Source organism: Semicossyphus pulcher, unplaced genomic scaffold (genome assembly GCF_022749685.1).
Source record: "Semicossyphus pulcher isolate SPU_LCO1_2020_fin unplaced genomic scaffold, fSemPul1.0.p SCAF_7, whole genome shotgun sequence".
Classification (NCBI taxonomy): domain Eukaryota; kingdom Metazoa; phylum Chordata; class Actinopteri; order Labriformes; family Labridae; genus Semicossyphus; species Semicossyphus pulcher.
Window position 1 is genome coordinate 19,873,403 of NW_027211748.1, and position 21,408 is coordinate 19,894,810.

Genomic DNA, 21,408 nt, shown 5'->3' on the forward strand with positions numbered 1-21,408 from the left:
GGCGCCTGGCTGTGGAGAAAGTTGTACAAACAGCTCGTGGTTTCGCCCATTCTACATTCCTACAACACCCAGCATGCATTGCGCCTCTCCATCCGAAAGGAACGGCCCAGCGAGAGACGCTTGAGTGAAATACTACCGATTTCACTGCAGGCAATGGCTCAGAGCATTACAGAAATATGACGCGAATATACTGGTGGATTGTCTAAAAAATCTTCAGATTTGCGGTCTACATTTCACCTGACGATTTGAACGAGACATGACATCGGCGGCGGGTGTCATAGATTGAGGAAGTGTAGTGTAGCGAGCTCCCTGGCCTCCGCCAGATGATGCGTTTTACGTATTCTGGCGGAGGTTTCTCCAGGGCCCATTGGAGAAGCGGATAGCGTCCTCCAAAGGCAATGAGCGAAATTGCATCTTTTTCCTACCATAATAGCATGATAGGACTGAGGTTGAAAATCAGAGAACTGGCCCTTTAAAAGAAGTCAAAACCGAACAGATGAGTCTAAAACTGCTGGCATTGACTCAAACAATCCTCATCCCACTAAACTTTGTAAGCCCGAGCTGACTAACTCAAAGGTATGATCAGTTGTAGCTCCGGCCCTGCCATGACGTCCTGCCAGTTTGAACCTGTCTGTCTTTTGACCTGCAAATCACCATAACGATGCTCAGTGGGGGAAACAGCCCATAATGGAGTGCTTGTGTGTGATAGTGAACATTGCTCTGCAGAAGGAGTGAGAAGTGAAGCTCAGCTGCAGTACATTACAGTCGTCAGGGATCCTGTACATCAGACCTCCCGAAGAAGAAGTCTTTGAATCCTTCCGGTCATCTCCTCTGGGCCGCGGATCAGACCGGGACTCTAATCACAGCCTCACGGGGGGGGAGTCACAGTCACAGTCAGAGCCACTAGCCAACCACCACACCTCAGCACTTCTCTGGTTAGTCCTCACAGTCCTGGAACAGATGCATTCAAAAGGTAATGGTCCGAGCCAGGAGAGCCGCACGCTGCGTCCAAAGACAGACGCGAGGCTGCGTTCACACAGTGATACTGTTCACAAAGAGGCACAAAGCTGGATGAGAATATGAACAAGAGAGGCGCAGAGCATCCTCCTCTGTCTCTTCACAATTAACTGCAGAGTATATTGCAGGCACAAAATGATAATAGTATACAATTAACTTCAAATGGTTTCACTGCACACATAAATCTCTCCCTCTGCGGGTCACAACTGATTTAACTCCTTCCGTGAGTTTCTAATTGCACATTGCTCCATGTGCTGCGATGCTCACACTGTCAATGGCATACACACTGTTAGAGAGCGTTAGAGAGTCTGCGGAATAAATTAGAAAACCCATCCAGATATCAACGCCAAAACACGTCTCTTCAAAATTCAATTTCACAGCATTATAAAAGAGAGAAGCTGACATCTTTAAGTTAACACAACCAAGCATGATGATTAAAACACATCTGATCCACGTCTACGCGCCGGCTGTTGTTTTGCTTCCTTTTCTTTTTAAAAGACCTTGTTTATTGTTGATGCTTCCTCACTGAAGCAGGAAAAATTGAAACCTTCCTCCAACCCTCCCTCAGTCAGAGATGAAAGCCTGAACAATGCTTGTTATAGATTAATTACAGCCTGACAGAAAGAGACAGACGCGCAGAGGAAACAGTGGTAGACGAGCTCGTCAGACGTCCATGGCAACTGGACCCGTCGCTGCAGCTGCCGAGCTCGTCTTCAACCACGGTGTTAGAAAAATGTAAATCCAGTGCCTGCGGACATGTGAGCCGCCGAGGTCACTGCCAGTTGACGGATTGGTTGTTTTCTTCTTCATGCTGTTTTTTTTTTTGCAAAGTTATTCTTCAAGGCATCCTTTGCTAAACTCACAGAGCAGCGGGCAGGATCGATTCGTCAATGTGTGCCCTCTCTCCAGCTCTCAAATTCAGGAGGAGAAAGTCTTAATTTTTCAAGAAGCAGGAGATATGTTTTTGCTGTTTTTCTGACTGACTGAGAAGCCATTGTCCAAAAAATAATCACTTCCTGGATCTTCACCACCCAGGACTTAAAAAGCAACCCTCAACCAGTCTTTAGTAATAGATATGGAGTGTTATTTGCGCACGTTAGGGAACGTTTCTGTCAGTGTTAAGATTCAGCTGCTTCCCGGATAATGACGATGACAGAGATGATGTAGTGTTTCCATGTTGGTTCAGCCAGGGTCACGACAGCTGCCAGGGCGGGTTGAAGAATTTGATGGCGTGAGTTTTGGCCCACTTGGCGAACACAGACTTCTCCGTGATGAAGCGGTGCCCTCCGTAGGGGGCGCTCTCGTGGAGCAGATACTCTGCGCACTCGTCCCGGCTGCCCGCCTCGTAGTAGTGGTACGGGACCTTTCTGTAACCCTCCGTCCTGAAGGAGAGAAAACAGAGAGGGATTTAATTACACACAGTTTATAACTAGCTGTAAATGTTCACCTACTTTTTCACTCAAGATGCGTGTGAGAAGCATTTTTATTGAGCTTCAGTGGAACAAACAATGACTTTGCGTCAGACTGAAAGGCCTGACTTTAATGAGTGTGCTGATTGAACTGTCATCCAGCGAGTAAATTGATAATGAGACGAGATGTGACAGCAGCTTTCCGACGCGGCTCGGCATGTGATTAGTTGATCGATCACATCTAATCAGATCATCAGTGGTTTAATCAGAGCAGCTCGTCACAACGTCACAATGAAGGTTAAACATGGAGGAGTTTGGATGCAGTTGTATATCATCATGTTAATGGCTTTATACGGGATCATACTGTGTGACTGTGTACACTTCTGCTGTTTGAAATCAGTTATCAACAAAACAAAACAAATTAGTTTTCACATTTATTTGAGTTTGTTGATGATTTTTGCATTTGTTACTTTTCTTTTTTTAATTCTTTTTATTGTGAGAAAATGTGAAGATGACAGAAGTGAAACACAGCAGCCTACAACACAAAACTAGGCATGCACCATATTATCGGCAACTTATCGGTATCTTCAGATTTTGGCTTGAAAATGACATATTGGCATCGGCAGATATGTCATTTTCTGCCGATATTTTCCGCTGATAAAACAACGCTTTAATTCTGCCAAAATGCTCCATGATTCCCTAAAAAAGCTTGACGTAATGCTTCAGCATTAAGTGCCTGCACCACGCCTCTTCCGTCAAGCGTGAAGAAGGGTGCAGATTTTTTTTATGTAATCTGTTAAATTGTTATTCAAATGCCGGCGTACGACACATCCTGAATATCCTGCAAATTGCTTCATCAAGTTCTTCTGTTGCTGGGTTTCACAGTTTGTGAATCCTTTTAAATAAAACAGAAAGACAAACTGTAATCGGCAAATTACAAGGGACCAAATTTTGACTGTACTTAAATATAAAGCAAACTGCCAGGGCAAATTTCACCACTGAGCAGGTCACCATCGTTTGGACAAACAAAAGCTGCTGTTTGTGGCCTAATTAATGTACTAATACTCTCCATTAACTTAACTGTATGAACTCATAAAACACTGATTTGAATTAAACACAAGATACAGTACTTGTGCCCTAATGATAAGCCTTAGTGATCACCGCAACCCAAGCAGCACTGCCAACTTCAACAGACCCAGGCTGGGTTCATGTGAGCTCCCGCTGACAACGCGATACTACAAGAACGTATTACGCACTAAAGAGAAAAATAGAGAGAGAAGGATAGATAGAAGAGTTTGTATAGAGGTGTGTTAGAAAGAAGATGGGGAAGGCAGAGCCACGGTGAGGAAAGAGAGGAGAGAAGAGAGAGCAAGGAAGATGGGGGGTTATGGTTAGGGTAGGGGGTAACCCCTATGGCTTTTATCGGGCCCCACATCTCAAACTTGAAGTTATACCCTTTTCCCACCGAAATCTGCACGTTGACAAGTTTTTCAGACCCGGGAAGACCCGCTTATAGATGCCGATTGTCTCTGTTCCCATTGCCAGTGAAGTATACTCCTTCCGGTCTCTTTTCTGCTGCGTCACCATCTGACGTCACAAACGCGCCCGAGACAGGGTTACTAAACAGTGAAGATGTTACAGTGGTTAGGTCTTTATTGTATCTATTACTCATTCAGTCTGTTTGTCAAACTCGCCGACAATTTTGGAACGATGTTCGAGCGCTGCTCGGACGGAGAGGGGCGCAAGTTGTAGCTGAGATGACAAGGAGTCGCAGAAGTTACTGACGAAGCATAGCATCGCGCCGGAAAGGGGGCGGAGATCAGCACGTCGACACAGGTTTTGTGCTCCCATCAATGCCAATGGGAGCCGAGGCGATAATTACCGGGGTCTACTGCAGAGTCACTTGACCCGGGTCTGAATGCCTGAATCATTGTAATCTTTCCCACTAAGCAAAAAAGCTGTGTGTTAGCGGGTTTTGTGACCAGTGGGAAAGCGGCTTTAGATGGGCAGCGAACGGCAGGTTCTGGTGTTTCGTCAAGTTGGGCCCACGACACCTCGGAGAGGCTCAACAGTTAAATGGAACGGCATAGAATAAAAGATTACTATTGTATTTGTTATGAGAAGATTGATACCAGCTGTGAACCAAAGTCAGATCTAAGTCATGTACAGCAGTAAATCCTGAGTCGCTCTGTGTACAGTTTGCAGCTTTAAAACATTAAAAAGAACGAGGGAATAATAAAGATGGAGAGCTTTTTGCTCCCTGCAGCCTGTTTCTTACATCAGACGACGGCTTTATGAGCGGCTGACTTGTGGAACAGTGTAATCTAGTGAATGAACACAGACCGAAGAGAAACAGCCATCAGAGCAGCACATATTGGGTCCACAGAGAAACAGCGACTGTGGCTGTCTGCCAGCTAACAGCAATACAGCCCAATCACCGCCTCGCTCCTCTCTGTGTCACACACCAGCCTAACACATAAATTCAATTTCACCGTCTCTGCAGCACCTGTTGAAGCTCCATTACCGCACGACTGCTCGGGTCAGTTCTGACTAAAGCTTAAAAAATTGTCACACCAAACATCACTCCTTCTTCTTCTTGTAAAACTGGAGCGGTCGGCTGTCAATAATACTTTGTGTGACACTAAAATGTCCATTCAGAAAGTCAGAAACACCATATCATCCAGAGGAAGGAAATAAGTGAGAGACAGGCAGCGAGAGAACACCGGCCCTTAAACGCCTCACTGACTCCTAAAAACCTGCGTGCTGGTTGAATCATCACTCCTCTCTGCTGTGTGTCTGGAGCTGTTTATATTTCTGCTCCCGCTGTGCACGGGGAACACGCACAGGATAAAAGGCAGGATTTTCACCGCGCATTAGGTAAAAAGCGTTTGATTCATGGGATACAGAGAGAGAGATCAGGTTTAACTGAGGGGAGAGAAGGCGAGCCCATCAAGGCTGACATGACTGGAGACTGAGCAGACACGCCTGGAGCAGCACACATCTTGTTTGTCATCCCTCATATGGCTGAAATGCCAGACAGTAATCACTCAGCCAGGAGTCAGAGAGAAGACGACAGGCCGGTAAACGAATGAATCTTTTACTGGAATAAATGCACAAAAATACTGATTCATTAAATATACAGACAATATCTGCAAGATATACACTAGATCTTTGAGGGATTGTATTTTTAGATTGAACCCTAAAAGAACCCAAATCCAGATACCCACTTGTGAAATATACGTATAATATACTTCAATTTAATTAACCAGAAATATTAACCAGACTGTAGGGGTGTGTTTGATGTGTTTGGGGGAAGGTTTACAGGTCTGCAATATCCAAAAAGAGACTATACTTAAAGTTATAATCTCGAACTCTTTCATGTAAATAAATGTCTGTTAAGTCTCTATCTATCACTGAATGAGGTAACACAATGGTGATTGAGCCTATGGCCCACTGATGAAAGCCGTTGCATTTGCAGTATTACAGACTGGGTGTCTGTGGCGACATTCGCGGAAAGCGGCGCCCAGTTAGTGACACGTTTTCCATCAGCCAGCAGTGGTTGGTTTGCCAGAGAGGGTAGGCGGAGCTAAGCGGCTGCTTTTCTGGTCCCTGCAAGTGTTGCGACTAAACAGTAATCTACTATGGCTGAACAAACAAAGAAAAGATGGATGACTACAGATACAACTTCAAAAATAAGTGAAAATCCAAAGAAAAAGAAACAAATTCAATGCTCAGATGAAGGCAAACAGTCTAAAAAGGAGAGTGACGGTCAGCGAGGAAAATCAAGAGTAATACTGCAAATGCAAAGGCTTTCATCAGTGGGCCATTGTGTAACCTCATTCAGCGATAGATAGTGATTTAACAGACATTTATTTAAATGAAAATCTTCGAGATTATATCTTTAAACTTGCATTTGCAAAAGATTAGGCTACAAACAAACTATGAATATAAAGGCAACAATATCTGTGTCATACTCTGTATATTGTCAGATAACTGTCTCAGTCAGTTTTGCAGACCAGTGAAAATGATACGATCACATTTATTTGTATCTTTTAGTTTGTGCAGTCGCCTGAAAATCTGGTGATGCCATTTGCCAGATCTTCCATCTTTCTGATAAAATCTGGTATTCTGAGGGATTTTTTTACAGAAATCATGATGTCGATATCATTTTAAGCTTTTTTGACTGATCAGATCCGCCAGATCCGCCTTCCTGTAAACGTTATGATATGTGACAGATCCATTAACTTGTATACCATTGGATCGTTCCAGATAAACGTCCCTTTTGTCCGGTGTTTAAGCAAGGGAGGAATCGGGTGCTGCAGGCCAACAGAGACTCTGCAGCCTGCCGGGGATTCGATGCAGGGAAACATAATGGTATTCACAGCACAGAGAACCCCATATGGATTTCAGCATAGAAATTCAGCCATTAAATCCAAACTGAGGCATTGGAAATGTATTCCAACAGTGGCAGTCCGCGATTGGCTGGCACTGCTGTGAATGTGAATGTGGTTTTTCGAACTTTTTGTGGGAGCTCGTGCAATTTTCATCTCGATATGAAGAAAGTGTGTGTGTGTGCTGGGGTGTAATAGTGGGTGTCTTACTTGCAGTAGGTGTCATTTATCATGCCGTAGACGTGGATCTCTTTGCACATGTCCATGGCGAGGATGAGCGTGAACCAGCCGGTGCTGAGGTACGAGCCGGACTGGATCCTGCAAACACACAAAGACGACTCTTTAACTGTAATGTTCATTTGCATATAAAAAAGACATTTGAATTAATTTGCATTATAATAAAACATCTATAGAGTTTCTAGGACGCCGTTTCTCTGACCTTTGTACTCTTTGCTCTTGTGCGCCTGTAATGCAGTTGATCTGAGAATTAAAATTATTCTAACAGTTGTTCTTATTGTAGACTGCTTTGCGTAAGAGCCTCGACTCGGGATCAAATATTGAAATTTGAATGTAATTGCATTTCTGCAGCACAGCACGGCAGCCCTCAGAAGTATAAATATATGTCTGATGTACTGTAAGGTCACATGAGTTTAAAACACACATTTATAATCGTGGAAGAAGTTGAAAAATCCACACTTTCTATAATTTATATAAAAGTTGAAAGGCTGAGAAGAGAAGCTCACTTTGTTGTGTTGTTGAACAGCTCACCACAACAAGCCAACAACATGCCGTCCCCTGTGAGTGATGCAGGAACCCCGTGGGCCGATCAATAACAACATGCATAATCCTTTCATCAGCAGACAAGCCGTGAACGAGTCATGACCTTTCAATGTTTAAAGAAATGTACGCTTTGATCATCTTCAAACACAGAACACTGTTGAGATGCTCCTCCACTCTGGGTTTTGTCCAAACGAGATGAGTATCGTCTGAAGAGAGTTGAAGTGTACACCTACAGCCCCCGCAGGGCACAAACTCTGCACTCCCAGAAGGGCCCTCTGCCTCCCAATGCAAATACTACAAGGAGCCTCAGACCTTGTATTAATTAAATAAAGTGCACAGCGTCATAATGGTAACAATGAGGTCCATTAACAGCGCAGAGATAATGGAGGACCACAGGGGCCATGTTAATGGTTATAAGGTATATGTTGCCTGGACAACGCATACAGGAATATGTGAATCTGTAGAGTAGAGATTTATAAAGAAGAGAAAATAAATTAAGAATTAAATAAGGTTTCAAAATTAATTTGAAAGTAGTTTTATAAAGAAAATAAACATCTGATCACAGGTTTAATCTGAAAAACTGTTTAAAATCTGTCAAATTTAAGAAAAAAGCAACATCATTTAGTTTCTAAAGTAACACTGACGTTCACAACAGCAACTCCTGTTAGCCATGAAGCATCCTGTCACAGTTACTAACAAGAATCTTATAGCTAAAGTACCCTGGACAGGTCCTGTGTCCCTGTTACAGGATCAGCACCATGGACAGCGTCAACACAGACGTTCTTACTGTGTGGTCTCTGGATTAAAAATGGCTGTAATGTCTACTTGTTCATGCTCATCGCCTGATTTAGGGGACTAGAATCTGTGACCAGTTACCACCCTAAAAACAAATGAGTCATTTTTTCAAGTTTTCATCACTACAATTCAGTAATTGAGAGAGAGAGATTTCAGCTAAAGGCTAAAGCCAGCAAGCTAACAGGCTCACAATAATACTTTTACATGCTGATGTTTAGCAGATTAATTTTTACCACTGTCCATCTTAGACGTGTATATTAGTATGCTAACATTGGTAAATTAGAACTGAAGCCACTCCATCACAGCTGAGGCTGCTGGGAGTGTCAATAGTCTTGTAGGTATTTAGTCACAGATTAAAGTGTTGCCATCAATCAGGGTCAGTAGGAATCATTGTGTGGGAATCATCATTAACTTATTTGAAATCTATCAAAGTTATATTATAGACTGGACCAAAGATGTGAAGACTGAGTGGTCCTGTCTGTAATTTGTGACTGATGCTGTAGCTGATCTTCAGCTCAAGAGGTTATATCAGAGGGGTGAAGTTAAGTTCACCAAACCTTCCAGAAGTCTCCAAGCAGGTAGACCCACATTAACTCGAGAGGTAACATCAGAGTGCGACGGACTGGAACCATGCGTCTGATTAAAACCTGCACAAAGCTCCACAAAGCTCGAAATCGGCTCATTAAAATATTTCATTTCCGAAGTTTTGTTGTGAGTCAGAAATAATTAACAGTAAAACTCCTTTCATATTGTTGTGCTGTGAGACCAGCTGGCGTTCGACTGATGCAGGTCTGAATGATAACTACAGGTTCATTTCCCAAACGATTCACAAACAAGACACCTCATTTGTTTTCTGTTGTCAAACGGGCATTGCTGCTAGTTTTTCTAATTATATATAATTACGAATTATGATTACGAGCTATTATGAACATAGACTTTATAATTAAAGCAGGGAAAGAGATGGTAGGGGATGGATGATGGAGCTGAGATGAGCTGGGATATAAACATTGTAGATTTGCATTTCAGAGCTGATGTCCTAAACGCTGCATTTTAGAGGACAGTGCTTTTATTTTGTAAGGACGCTGTGTGTGTGGCAGGTTCAACCTGACTATATGGAACATTTAAGATTTATACATATATATTGTATACATTTTTTTTCATTTGGTTGGATTTATTCATTAATCTAAAAACCACATTGGCTCAATAATACAGGGTAATTCAGAGACAGACACATAACTTAGAACTACACAATAAAATCTTTAAAACCCAATAAAAAATCATCTCCGTCCCCTCCGAAGGCCATCAAAAATGGATAGCAGTATAAAACCCTGCTGTATAAAATTATGCCACATTTTTTAATGCTGAAAAAAGGTTTGTTTTACTCTAAGAATCTTACAGATAAGGTACCTGGACAGCTCTTGTGTCCCTGTTACAGGATCAGCACCATGGACAGCGTCAATACAGACTCTAGTTTGTTCTTACTCTGTGGTTCCCAATGTATTTGGTTTAAAAATGTCAGTGATGTCTGCTTGTTCCCCCTCCTCACCTGATGCAGGTTTCTAATAATACCCTAATAACATCCAAAATGGATAGCAGTATAAAACCCTTCTGTATAAAATTATACCACATTTGTTAGTGATGAAAAAAATTTTTGTTTTACTCTAAGAATCTTATAGATAATGTACCTGGACAGCTCTTGTGTCTCTGTTACAGGATCAGCACCATGGACAGCGTCAATATAGACTCTAGTTTGTTCTTACTCTGTGGTTCCCAACGTATTTGGTTTAAAAATGTCTGCTTGTTCCCCCTCCTCACCTGATGCAGGTGTCTACTAACTGTGACCAGGTTACCCTAATTACATCGTAACATAAAACCCTTCTGTATAAAATTATACCACATTTTTTAATGCTGAAAAAAAATGTTTTTTTTACTATAAGAGGACCAAAAAAGTCTTGCAGTTAAAAATGCAGTCTTTACTCTGCAGACACACACGGGGATGTTTCTGTTTTGCAGTGAACTCCTTATATATATTCCAAAGTCGCTGCAAAATATTATGTAAATGCATGCAATATGAATGCAACAGGGTCAGTTCTAACACAGAGGAAGCATTTAGGCTGTAGCTTTCAAATGTGTACATGTCGCCGTTATCAGTGCTGCTGCTAAACCCTGAGCAGGTGGAGGATGCAGCTCTGTAATCAAAGGACAGTTAGACATGACACCACGCTGCTGATCAGTTGTGAGCGATCTAATATTGCTGCTTTCCTCATGAAGTACCTCTCTACGTTTGGTGCTGAGTAATATCAGCCGTGATGGTCCTGCCCTGCTCTGCTTAGAGATCTAATGACGTGACTGATACTCGTGGTGCATGAGTCCTCGGTGGTTAATTTGATGATGTTTGTAAGTGTTGCTCTGATCATGATCAGTTCAGCTTTTATCCCTCTTCTGCTTGTTCCAAATTAACCTCTGTTTCTGCTGATTAACATTTTAAATGTGCCGTGCTCTCCTGTGCTGCAGAGGATTTGTGAAGACTACCCAGCGTAAAGTGTGATTGTTACAGACACTGGGAAGGTTTCACGACTTAGATCTCTTCTTATTCGGAGTTTAGCTTTTGGAAATTATGAGTCCAAGTGGCCACAAACACTCCCACCTCCCACTCAGTGCTGATCATTTGATCCAGATAACAGAATCTATTATATTCTGTCACTTTGTAGTTATGCTGGTGCACAGCTCTGAGGATGCATCTAATGTGAATTGCAGGACACATCAAGACTTTGACCGTCTCGAGTGCAAATGAGTGAATATTTTGAGAGCTACAGAAAGGATTGATTTCAGCTCTGACAAACACATTCAAGCCCCTGTCAGGATGTATTGTTTTAACTTTGATAACATTAAATTAACTTTAACTCCATCAACAGCTAAAGGTGAAAATCTCAACCTACCTGACACTCTCGTTAGCCTGGGCCTTCTTTGTGTTTAATTATCATTAGCAAATGTTAGCACGTTCAGATGCTGATCTAAGATTGTGAATATGGAAAACATTATCAAACATGGGCGTGTTAAAGCATATTTAACACTGGGCTGCCCTTGTCATTTTTCACATTATCTTTACGAAGTGCTGACTTTCAGGCAGGGCGACCTGATAAATACCTGTTTGCTATTTTGATCTCTGCAAGTAAAAAAGCGATCACAAGGCGCTGGCTGCTTCTTGACCCCCAAAAAATACAGGAGTGGACTGATATAGTAAATAACATTTATGTTATGAAAAAGATAACTTTTTGTTTATTAAATGCTGGACCAAGTGGCTCAAATATGTGAGGCCCTTACGGCCTGATGATGTGGAGGTTTTGAATAAATAACTGTAATGTTGTTGTTGTTTTTTTGGAAAGCCTGATTGGTTGTATTTTTGGTTTTGTCTTTTCTTTCTTTCATTCTCTCAAGTCTCCACCTGATATACTACTTATTGCTTCTATGTATATATGCTGTCGTCCCAAACACAGAATAAAAAAAAGAACGAGAACATGTTAGCATCGTCACTGTGAGGTATGTGAGCATGCTTAGGTTACATTAGCTTGCTTACCAGGTTTGCTAACCTGCTGCTCCATCACTCAGAACTGCTCACAGACCTGCAGGTTACAGAGCCCTCTCTACAGCTGACCCCTCCCTCTGCAACCCTCCAAAGCTTCAGACTTCATCTGTCAATGTTCAAATCATTTCTCAAAACTCACCTGCTTTTATTTTTGACCTTTCTAACTTTGTAAGGAGTCTTTGAGTTCCACTAATTTGCTCTATAAATAAAGATTCTTTTGTTTTGTTTTGTTTGTCTCTTCCTAAGTATAGCTTCAAAGGGGAGCTGGCTTTGCTGCGAATTCTCTAAACTCTCTCTAAACTTTAAACGACCTTTAAAAACTCACGATATTTAACTACAGATGATAAAATATTAACGGCTCTTTAAGGAACTAAAAGCTAAAAAAGCAAAAAAACCGATTGTGTCAGTATCCTACAGCCTTAATTGGCTATAGAGGACTTTTGGTTAAATTATTATTATATTATTTAGCAAGCAAATATAAAAGTGGACTTCAAAAACAGAGCTGTCCTTTACAAACACATGAAAGCCAAACTCAGCGAGCATAATGAACAGAAACAAGCTGAAGTAACAAAACACTAAGACGTGAAACATCACATAAAGCTCTCTTTCACACACAGACACACCGACACTGGAGGTTAGGAAGGTAAAACCACCAATCCCCTCAAAAAAACGCAATAAGTTGTAATGAGGGAGTGGAGGAGCACAGAAGGGAAACGGCACATTATCAGTGATACACAGCTCTGCAGCTCTCAGCCGTCAGAGCTGTCAACACATCACTATTACCCTGCATTATTCATCAGCCATTTGCCACTCCAGCAGCAGACACACCGACTCTCTCACACACACAGATCCAGGCGCACATACATATATTCACACACACATCTCCAGTCAGAGCTGAATGTCCTGGAGCAACAAAGCTTGCTGGAATAACTAAAGGGGAGGGATCTGCTGACCTGATAACTAACGTTTAAAAGCAGACGTCTGCGAGCGGAGAGAAAGACTTCACCGTCTACGACAGGCAGAGGGTTTACCTGTGACTATTATAATGGGGACAACACTGCAGAGAGGAGGCTGTTGTGGCCAATTTAAAGCAGAGATAAGGCGAGGTTTGAAGCAGCTCTGGCAGGCGACGAAAAACATACGGCGCCGGAGGACACAGAGAGAGAATGCAATTTGCTTGTTTTGTTTGAGCAGAAAAACACACATTTTATTCAGACATGGCAAACAAAAGGTGTCATGAGGTCTGGCTCCACGCTGCCAGGCTTTTTACTGCATCTCCTCCAGTCCACACTGCCACGGCTTTCTTGAAAAATGAAACATAATAAACTGCGTTTCGGGGAACAAACAGAGCTGGATATAAAAAAAAGAAGGAGAAAATGGTTGTAAAAAAGCTCATTTAAATTCTTCTTTCTCTCGCTCTCTCCGCCACAAAGCTGAGACAAGTGAGGCAGGAGTGATTGAGACTGACGTGCTGGGAGGCTGCGGCTCTACTGGCGCAGGGAAATGAAGGGTGCTGGAGAAATGAAGTCAGACACTCCGAGCAGGGTCTAAGTAAATAATCCCCCGAGTCTGACTGAGCCGGAGCTTATTGTGCTTTACCTGCCGAGCGCCGGAGGGGAAGGAGGGATCGAGAGCTGCCACGGGATCAGGGAGAGACTCGTCTACCTCCGACTCCGTTCAATACCTCGCACTTGACATTCACAGCAGGAGAGCTGTCCGTGAGCGCGAGAAAATCCGCGCTGACGGCCGCTTTAGACGAACCGTGCTTTCTAATGCCGCCGCAGCTGCACAAATACGATACGACACCTGTCAGAAACACTTAGTGGAATGTAACTCAGCTCCATTGTGAGAAGTTGATCCTCTGTCCAGAAGGAAAGCGGTTTGACTGTAAATACTGTTACACGTCAGGCCAAAGTCAATTATAACACAATGTCACATCAATGTAAATATTCACATAATCAGACACCTGCTGTGTCCTGCTGTGTTTACAGGAGCACCTGGTCCCACAATGAGCATCAGCTTCAATTACATCAAAGTCAGGTTCAGAGGCGTCTGCCAGGACATTCATCAGGACCGTGGCTGTATGGAAGAATTTGAGATTTGGGGAAATGTACTAACTGGCTTTCTTCCCTCGTCTGTAAGGCCGGAGATATACTTGCTTTTTAACCTTGCGTTCACAAACACAACCGCCTGTGTTATTAAAGTAATTGTTCACACACTTGTCTATGCACTGCGGTTGTTACTGTCCAAAGCGACGTACATCTGAGAGTTAGTACAACACAAGCAACGATCGAGACAGGAGGGAGCGAAGTCAGTAAGAGCCATCAAACAGCTTCAAGTGCGACTGTTCTTTTTATAAGAATCATCAGAAGCATCAACAAGGTCAATACAGTCATCATCATCATCATGAATATCCTTATCAACATCAACAACATCCTCAATGTCATCATCAGTAATAGCATCAATATCAGTAAGGTCAGAGGTGTTCATAAAGAGCTGGGTCTTTAGCTGGGTCCTTCTTCTTAAAGGGACTCAAGGGACTGGAGGCTGGTAGCTCGTTCCACCACCGGGGGACTACTGAGGAGAAGAGTCTAGTTAGCGACTAAGGGCCCTGTTGTGATGGGAGGACCAGGTGCCTTTCATTGGCAGAGCGTAGCGGGTGGGAGGGAGTGTAGACCTGGATGACGTTCAGGTAGGCAGGAGCCGTTTTTGGCACTGTTTTGTAAGCGAGCAACAGGGTTTAGAATTTGACGCAAGCGGCGACTGGGAGCCAGTAAATGGTAAATGGAAAATGGACTGCGCTTTTGTAGTCTTTGCGACCACTCAAAGCTGCTTTTACACTACATGTCACATTCACCCATTCACACACATATTCATACACTGATGGCAGAGGCTGCTACGTAAAGTGCCCAACTGTCAATCACTTATCACATTCATACCCGTTGGCTATGCCACCGGGAGCAATTTGGGGTTCAGTGTCTTGCCCAAGGACACTTCGACGTGTAGCTTGAGGGAGCTGGGGGATTGAAAGACGACCGACTCTACCACTGAGCCGCAGCCGCCCCGGTGGAGGGATATGAGCAGTGGGGTGACATATATGTGCGGGATTAGACAACAGACATGGTGACACTCGAGGAGGTTACTGTTATGTTAATTCTGAATCGTCAGTGGCCCGGTGACTGGAAGAATTCTGTGGCCAGCTCAGGCGACTGAACACACCGTCAGCACCGTCCCCACTCCGACTCTCCAACATCTTCCTCTGTGCAACGGCCCTGGACTTGTTTCCATTTAGTTTTGCAGGTTTCCACATCAACTTCTAAAATGGAGCTTATCTGTCTCCAGCTATTGTGACAGGCATGTTTGCTGCTGTGCAGTGGCATTGACACATCGTGCAGATGTGGCTAGGTGCAGACCTGGTTTATCAGCTTGTCTTCAGAACTTTGTGCCATTGTCCCTGCTGCTCTGCTGCTCGCAAAAAGACTTGGAATAAGGGGGAAACATATAACCTCACTCTGTCCAACAGTAACTAAATCTGTGTGTTAAGATGTTAAAACATTATTTTGTAGTTGTATCATATGTGCTGTATTATTTTACATGCAGGGACCTCTACTCCTAACATTCAAGCTGTATGTTTATTGTAGCTGGTAGGTGGATTTGTTACCACTAGCATCTTCTCCTTGTTCACAGTCTTATAAGAAGCTAAAATAACTGTTTTTCCACCATTTATTCATGAGATGAGCATCAATCCTCTCCTCTAACTCACTGCAGGAAAGATGATAATCATACTTCCAAAATGGGAAACTATTCCTTTTGTGTGAAACGGCTTGGTTGTGGGCCCTCTCTCAAAATCTGCATGAAGATTTGCAGGTGTTTATTCTTTAAATCCTGCAGCTTATGTACACTTCACACTGTCTGCTACCTGCCTGGTATCAAAACAGAGAAATGAACAAGCAGCTGGAGAACAAAGAGGAGCATTTCTGCGTCGATGGAGACATAATCTCTATTCTACACAGTAGAATCTGTATGCAGGGATGTAGATTTCTGGGAAGGCAAGTGTTCTCGTTTCTGTTTGAACTACGCTTGTAGTCCGAGTAATATTGACCAATCACGTATCAGCAGGCTGCGGCGCAACGTAATCCGCTGTAATGACATCCCGGCTCCCATCAGCGCCATCTGACGATGATTTAGCTTCTTATTAATCTCTATAAACAGACATCTGCATGCTAACAGCTAACAATCTGCTCTAGTTCTAAAATGTAACTTAAGATAAATTCCCTGACGCTGTGTCACGAAAGCCGTTCAGCGTTCAGATTTCGAGACTTCCTCGAATGCATCAGATCGATCCGACCTCCTTTCAACAAACGAGCATTTTAAAAGTTTTCTTCTCCTCTTGAGGACAGACCTGACAAAGCTTGAAGTTTTACTTCTTACAAATCTGCATCATGATGTTGAAACTTCGGCAAAAGGCAAGACCCATTAATTAAAGCAATCACAAGAAAAATGCGGAAAAGGAAGTCTTCACAGTTGCCCACAGAGGCTGTATCGTCTCAGACTGTCGCCGATGGGATCCGAGACTGATTGAGACCACAAAGGGGAATTCAATCCTGAAGTCCAGCGTTAATGAATCACTGTTTGCTAACATCCTGACCTGAGTAACTTTAAAAGCAGATGATGTTAAAGTTCTGGTGACAGGTGTCAGCGAGTGTTAGCCAGTGACCAAACAAGGTAAGATAATATTCGTTCTGCGACTCGAACAAATCTGAGACCACTGAGGTAAAACTGGGTTTAATTTCGATTGACAAATCTGGTTGAAAAGGTTTTTTAATCCAAATAACCAAAGCCTCCTTAAACAAGTGATACTGCTGTGTTTTTACTACATCATGTTTTTACTTTATTTTAGCAGAAAGTCTCATCAAATACAAAATCTGCTTTATAACAGAGATCTGGTCAAAATGCCAGAATAAGATAGAGACATTAAAATATAGTCAGACACCACATTAAATCATCATTTCCTAATAATTCTTTTAGCCTTTCCTTTGTAATGTAATGGCCCAAACTGCGACAAATGTATTCTGCTCCAGGATTAAACATTAATTTAAAAGCGGATGAGTCAGTTATTATTGTGTCCCAGATCTCTAAAAAGAACAGACTCACTATTCAGCCGAGTTTAGGCTTTCCACTCCGATGTCTAGACGGCTTTTAGCTCAAATCAGCAAAACAATGCTCACCTGGATCCTTCAACCTCACAATCAATTTGTAGTGATTACCTGTTGTTTCAAGGAGCACGACTTCTGACGCACTCTGTGACACATTCTTGCTCTATAAATAAAGTTGTATTATGAACGCTTAAAAAAAGCAGGATGAGTTCAGTGCCTTCTGTTCCTCCTACACATCCAACCTTTATCGAGTTATTTCAGACGGTCTATAGAGAGCGTTTCAACCGTCCAGAGAGGAAGGTCTCTGTGTCCTTTATTCTGCCTTTCGTGCATAGCTACAGTTGTATAGTGCAAAAATACCATCCAACCATTGCGCACAAACACATGGCTATCGTAAAGCAGGGCTTCTGTACTCGCTTAAAATTGATCCAGGCTTCAGAAACATGAACAGCAGACATCGCCTCTCTCCCTGTCTGAGTTTCTCCTCCTGGCAGGATGTAGCCTCATGCAAATCACTGTTATATTAATTGATTTTTTTTCAAACAACAAAAGGCCCCGAGACAAGTCGTCGTGTTTGCCCATGGGCGACTTCTGCGTAGAGGAACAACATACCGTGTCTTCTCGTGTCTCTGAAGCAGCTGGGAAGCCCCTGGGACAACACAGTGACAAAATCGCGAGCAGAGCCGCGGGGTGAGAACAGGCCTTTTTTCTTTTCCACAGACCACAGAGCACGGCAATTTATTTTAATGATGGGAATGAGCAATGCAGCCGTGTTGGCTTGTTGAGGCGTCTCTTAATTCTACCGAGAGGCATTATGAAGCATCAGGGGTGACCTCCACACCCTGCATTAGGAAAAGACAATTTGCTATATTGAGGTAATTTCACCACAAGCTGAGATTGATAAAAACCTTTATTCTGTTGTGCACAAACCTCCCTCATCATGTTGTAAAGGATCCAAGGGAACAGTCGAAATCAGTCGACCTCAGAGCCGTGAACCTGCATTCAGGAAAGTTTCCAGTGAACTCTTGTGAACTTTCCTCAACTTTCATACGAGCAGCTTAGATAAATATAAAGCTAGAAATAGAAGCTAAACAAACACAGAATCTAAAACCATGAACCTAAATATTTGAGTTGAAAGAGGCCTCTGTTTTACAATGGAGACAAACAGAGGGCCCAACCGAAGCCATGTGAGTGTTTACATTAGAGGAAAAACATTCTCAGTGCTGAAAAGAACCATAGTAACAAACGTTATCAGAGCTTTAAAGAACGTATTCAATGATTCATGGCCCTGCACGAAAATAAAAAAAGCGCTTTTTTTTTTAACATTTTCTGTAAACACACAAAGAACCGCAGGGCTGGAAGCTCCGTTTTTCCTTCTGCTATGAGGCGGGAAAGAGTAGAAACAAAGTCTTCAGGTTCATTCTTTGTGCAGCAAGGCAGCACAAGAGCACAAGCAAGCAGCTGAAGACATTGGAAGAAATGTGTACACAGTGCAGAATACACAGTCTCCAATTTCATCCAACAAACAGCAGAATGTGTCGATAGTTTTCTATATATTGATACAATGTTACTATTTCATTTGGCAGACGCTTTTGTCCACAGCGACTTACATCACGTGTGAGGGAGGGGTCAACGTGAGTGGGCAGAGTAGGTGGGACCTTAATTAACACACAGCGAAAACAATTGCATGAGCCGAGACGACGAGACGGAGAGCGAGCGAGCGGGAGAGAGGGAGAGATCGCACCCAAGTTACGTCTGTAACATGACTTATTTCTTTATTTTTACTAACATAGATACTTCTGGCCTGCGGGAGACTTATGACTACGTTTTCTATTTCAAAGAAAATTAAGCAGGAACCACAATAAGGAGCCTGTGAAGGACTTAATCGATCAAATAACTTCCGGGAGAAGTTACAAATAAATGCTGTGTTAGGAATGCCACACTATACTAGCAGTACGTGCTGATTAGGCCGAAGTGTAGTATAATCAAGAAACAAATGATTGTTATAAAATCCCTTAATGAGGCATTAAACAAGAGAAAATCAAAAATACTACTTTCTCACACCACAAGTACTTTGGTCACGTCAAAAGTAGTAAATACAATCTACTAATGTTCAAGCATTTTCTCCTACAAATACACTTTAACAGCAGAAAGTAGAGCATAAAATAAGAGATAGAAACTCTCAGCTGACATATTCTTAGACCAAAGGATCAAACAGCAACCAGCTGAACACACAAGCTATTTATAGACAGATCGACAGGTGCAAACAAGGTCCCAATCAACACGTCTGACTCCTTAATCTAATGAAATCAGACTGAACAAAGAGTGAAGCTGCACTAATGAAACAGGAAGTGTAACATCACCAGGTGTGCCACTTTCAGCCAGCTTATTTTAGGACCCGTTTCTGCCCAAACTGATGTGAAACAAAAGTTCTCCTGGTGTTTCTTTCTTTATATTGCTGCATAAAACTCAGTCAGCTTAAAAAAAACGCCTGTTTTATAACAGTATATCTGCTTCTATCTGCTTTCCTGGGATCAGGTTTCCTCTGGAAGAGTATAAAACTGTCACTGCCCATTTGTCACCGTGCGGCTTCAGTGACCTTAAAAGATGTGGCTGCAGATATTGTATCCAGAACTCGGATGGAAAGACCAAACCGAACAATAGTTTCATTCTATTACAAAGTATTGTCTGTGCAGCAGAGAAAGATATAGCATGGGCTGATATGTCTTATTCCTCTGTGCCATAGAGCTCTATTGTTCAATCTGAAATCTATCAAGTCACAGTGTTGCACTGACTGACGCAATCCTTTCATTACTATGAACACACACACATGTAGCTTGTTTTGACTCGATCCCACATACACCATCCTACCGCCGTAAACACTCATCAGTGAGTGTTCATCAGCAGCTGAGAAGAGTCCCAATATGTCTGTTATTTACTCCTGTTTGAGAGACTTAAAACTACACTTCCCAGCTGTTTCAGGAAACTACTGAGCCTTTTAAAAATGACACTTCATATTTGTGATTCATTTAAGGATTTGCATCTTCAGTAGTAACTAATGGGCTTGGGGCTGAGTAACTGAATGCATAATGAAGTATTATGAGATCCTTGCATTGTTGGGTTTGGTGTTTGGCACGCTTTAAAAAAAAAAATACATATATATATATATATATATATATATATATATATATATATATATATATATATATATATATATATATATATATATATATATCATGAGCCATGTAATTAAGCTCAGCTTTAAGGATGTTGACAAAACCCTGTCCATGCCCAGTATAAAGAAATCAGCTGATCACCAGTGTGGCCTAAATGTTTGCTAGGTGAGAACTTATTAGGTAAAGGATTTACCATACTCTACTTTAAGGCCTGTGTCCACTAACAGCGTTTTTTGCACTGGCAGCATCAACAACAACAATATGATAGTTACAAAAGTTGTCTGGCGGCACTTCCCTTCCCTCTGTGACTCTAAGTCTGTCTTAAATCGCTCTGTATGCTTGATATTTGCTTTTATTCATGGACACTTCACAAAGAAAACATAAAAACAGTGAAAGGAATCGTGTCCTGGCATTAGCAGCAGCTCTACACCTGGAAATTGTACCGTCGAAAAACAACAGGATTAGTTTTTCCTCCAACGTTGTTAACAAAGTTGATATCTGAAGTCCCGGGAGAAGTGACATTGAGGAGTGCGGTTAGTGAACTATTTTCGACAAAGAGCGCTGTGAGCGCAGCGACAAAAAACAGCTGACGCCGAGGGTGTTTTTGCGCTGAGGACGCTGAACTGCACTGGTTTTGCACAGAAAATAGGCACTGCCAGCGTAAAAAACGCCGTTAGTGGACACAGGCCCTAAAGCATTAATCATCTTTTGAAGAAGGCAAAAACTTCCTCACGCAACTTAAAATAACTTTGGGGAGTTTTCTAATGCAATATTTTAAATTGTGAATAAAAGGAAAACATGAAAGATGCCTAATGTGGTCAGAAAGGAATCTGTAATAATAACAGAAATACCTTTAATATTTAATTCCTTCAGAGGGGGCAGAGGGACGCAAAACGTTAATGTCTTAGATGTTTTAGAAGAGAAGGACTGTACGAAGCACCTCTGCTTCACAGGGTTTTATAATCTAGTAAACCTGCAGCTGTTATTTCTCTTGTGGCGTTTTCTTTGTCCAGCAGGTTCTGACTTGAAAATATTTGAGTTTCAGATCATTTCAACATTTGTATTCAGATTTTGGAATCGCTCCTCCACCCTCGCACG

At 42.3% G+C, this 21,408-nt stretch overlaps 1 protein-coding gene across 1 annotated transcript in view; it reads right to left on the reverse strand.

Annotated features, from left to right (window-relative positions):
* Positions 1–1,837: 1,837 nt before the first annotated feature.
* st6galnac3 (ST6 (alpha-N-acetyl-neuraminyl-2,3-beta-galactosyl-1,3)-N-acetylgalactosaminide alpha-2,6-sialyltransferase 3) overlaps positions 1,838–21,408 on the reverse strand; it is an 83,070-nt gene continuing 63,499 nt past the window's right edge. Inside the window, exons 4-5 of the mRNA XM_069684872.1 lie at positions 7,028–7,135; positions 1,838–2,399 (exon numbers count right to left, since the gene is read on the reverse strand). Coding sequence (XP_069540973.1) covers positions 2,210–2,399; positions 7,028–7,135 — 298 coding nt within the window. The 3' untranslated portion in view covers positions 1,838–2,209. The remainder of the gene's footprint in view (positions 2,400–7,027; positions 7,136–21,408) is intronic.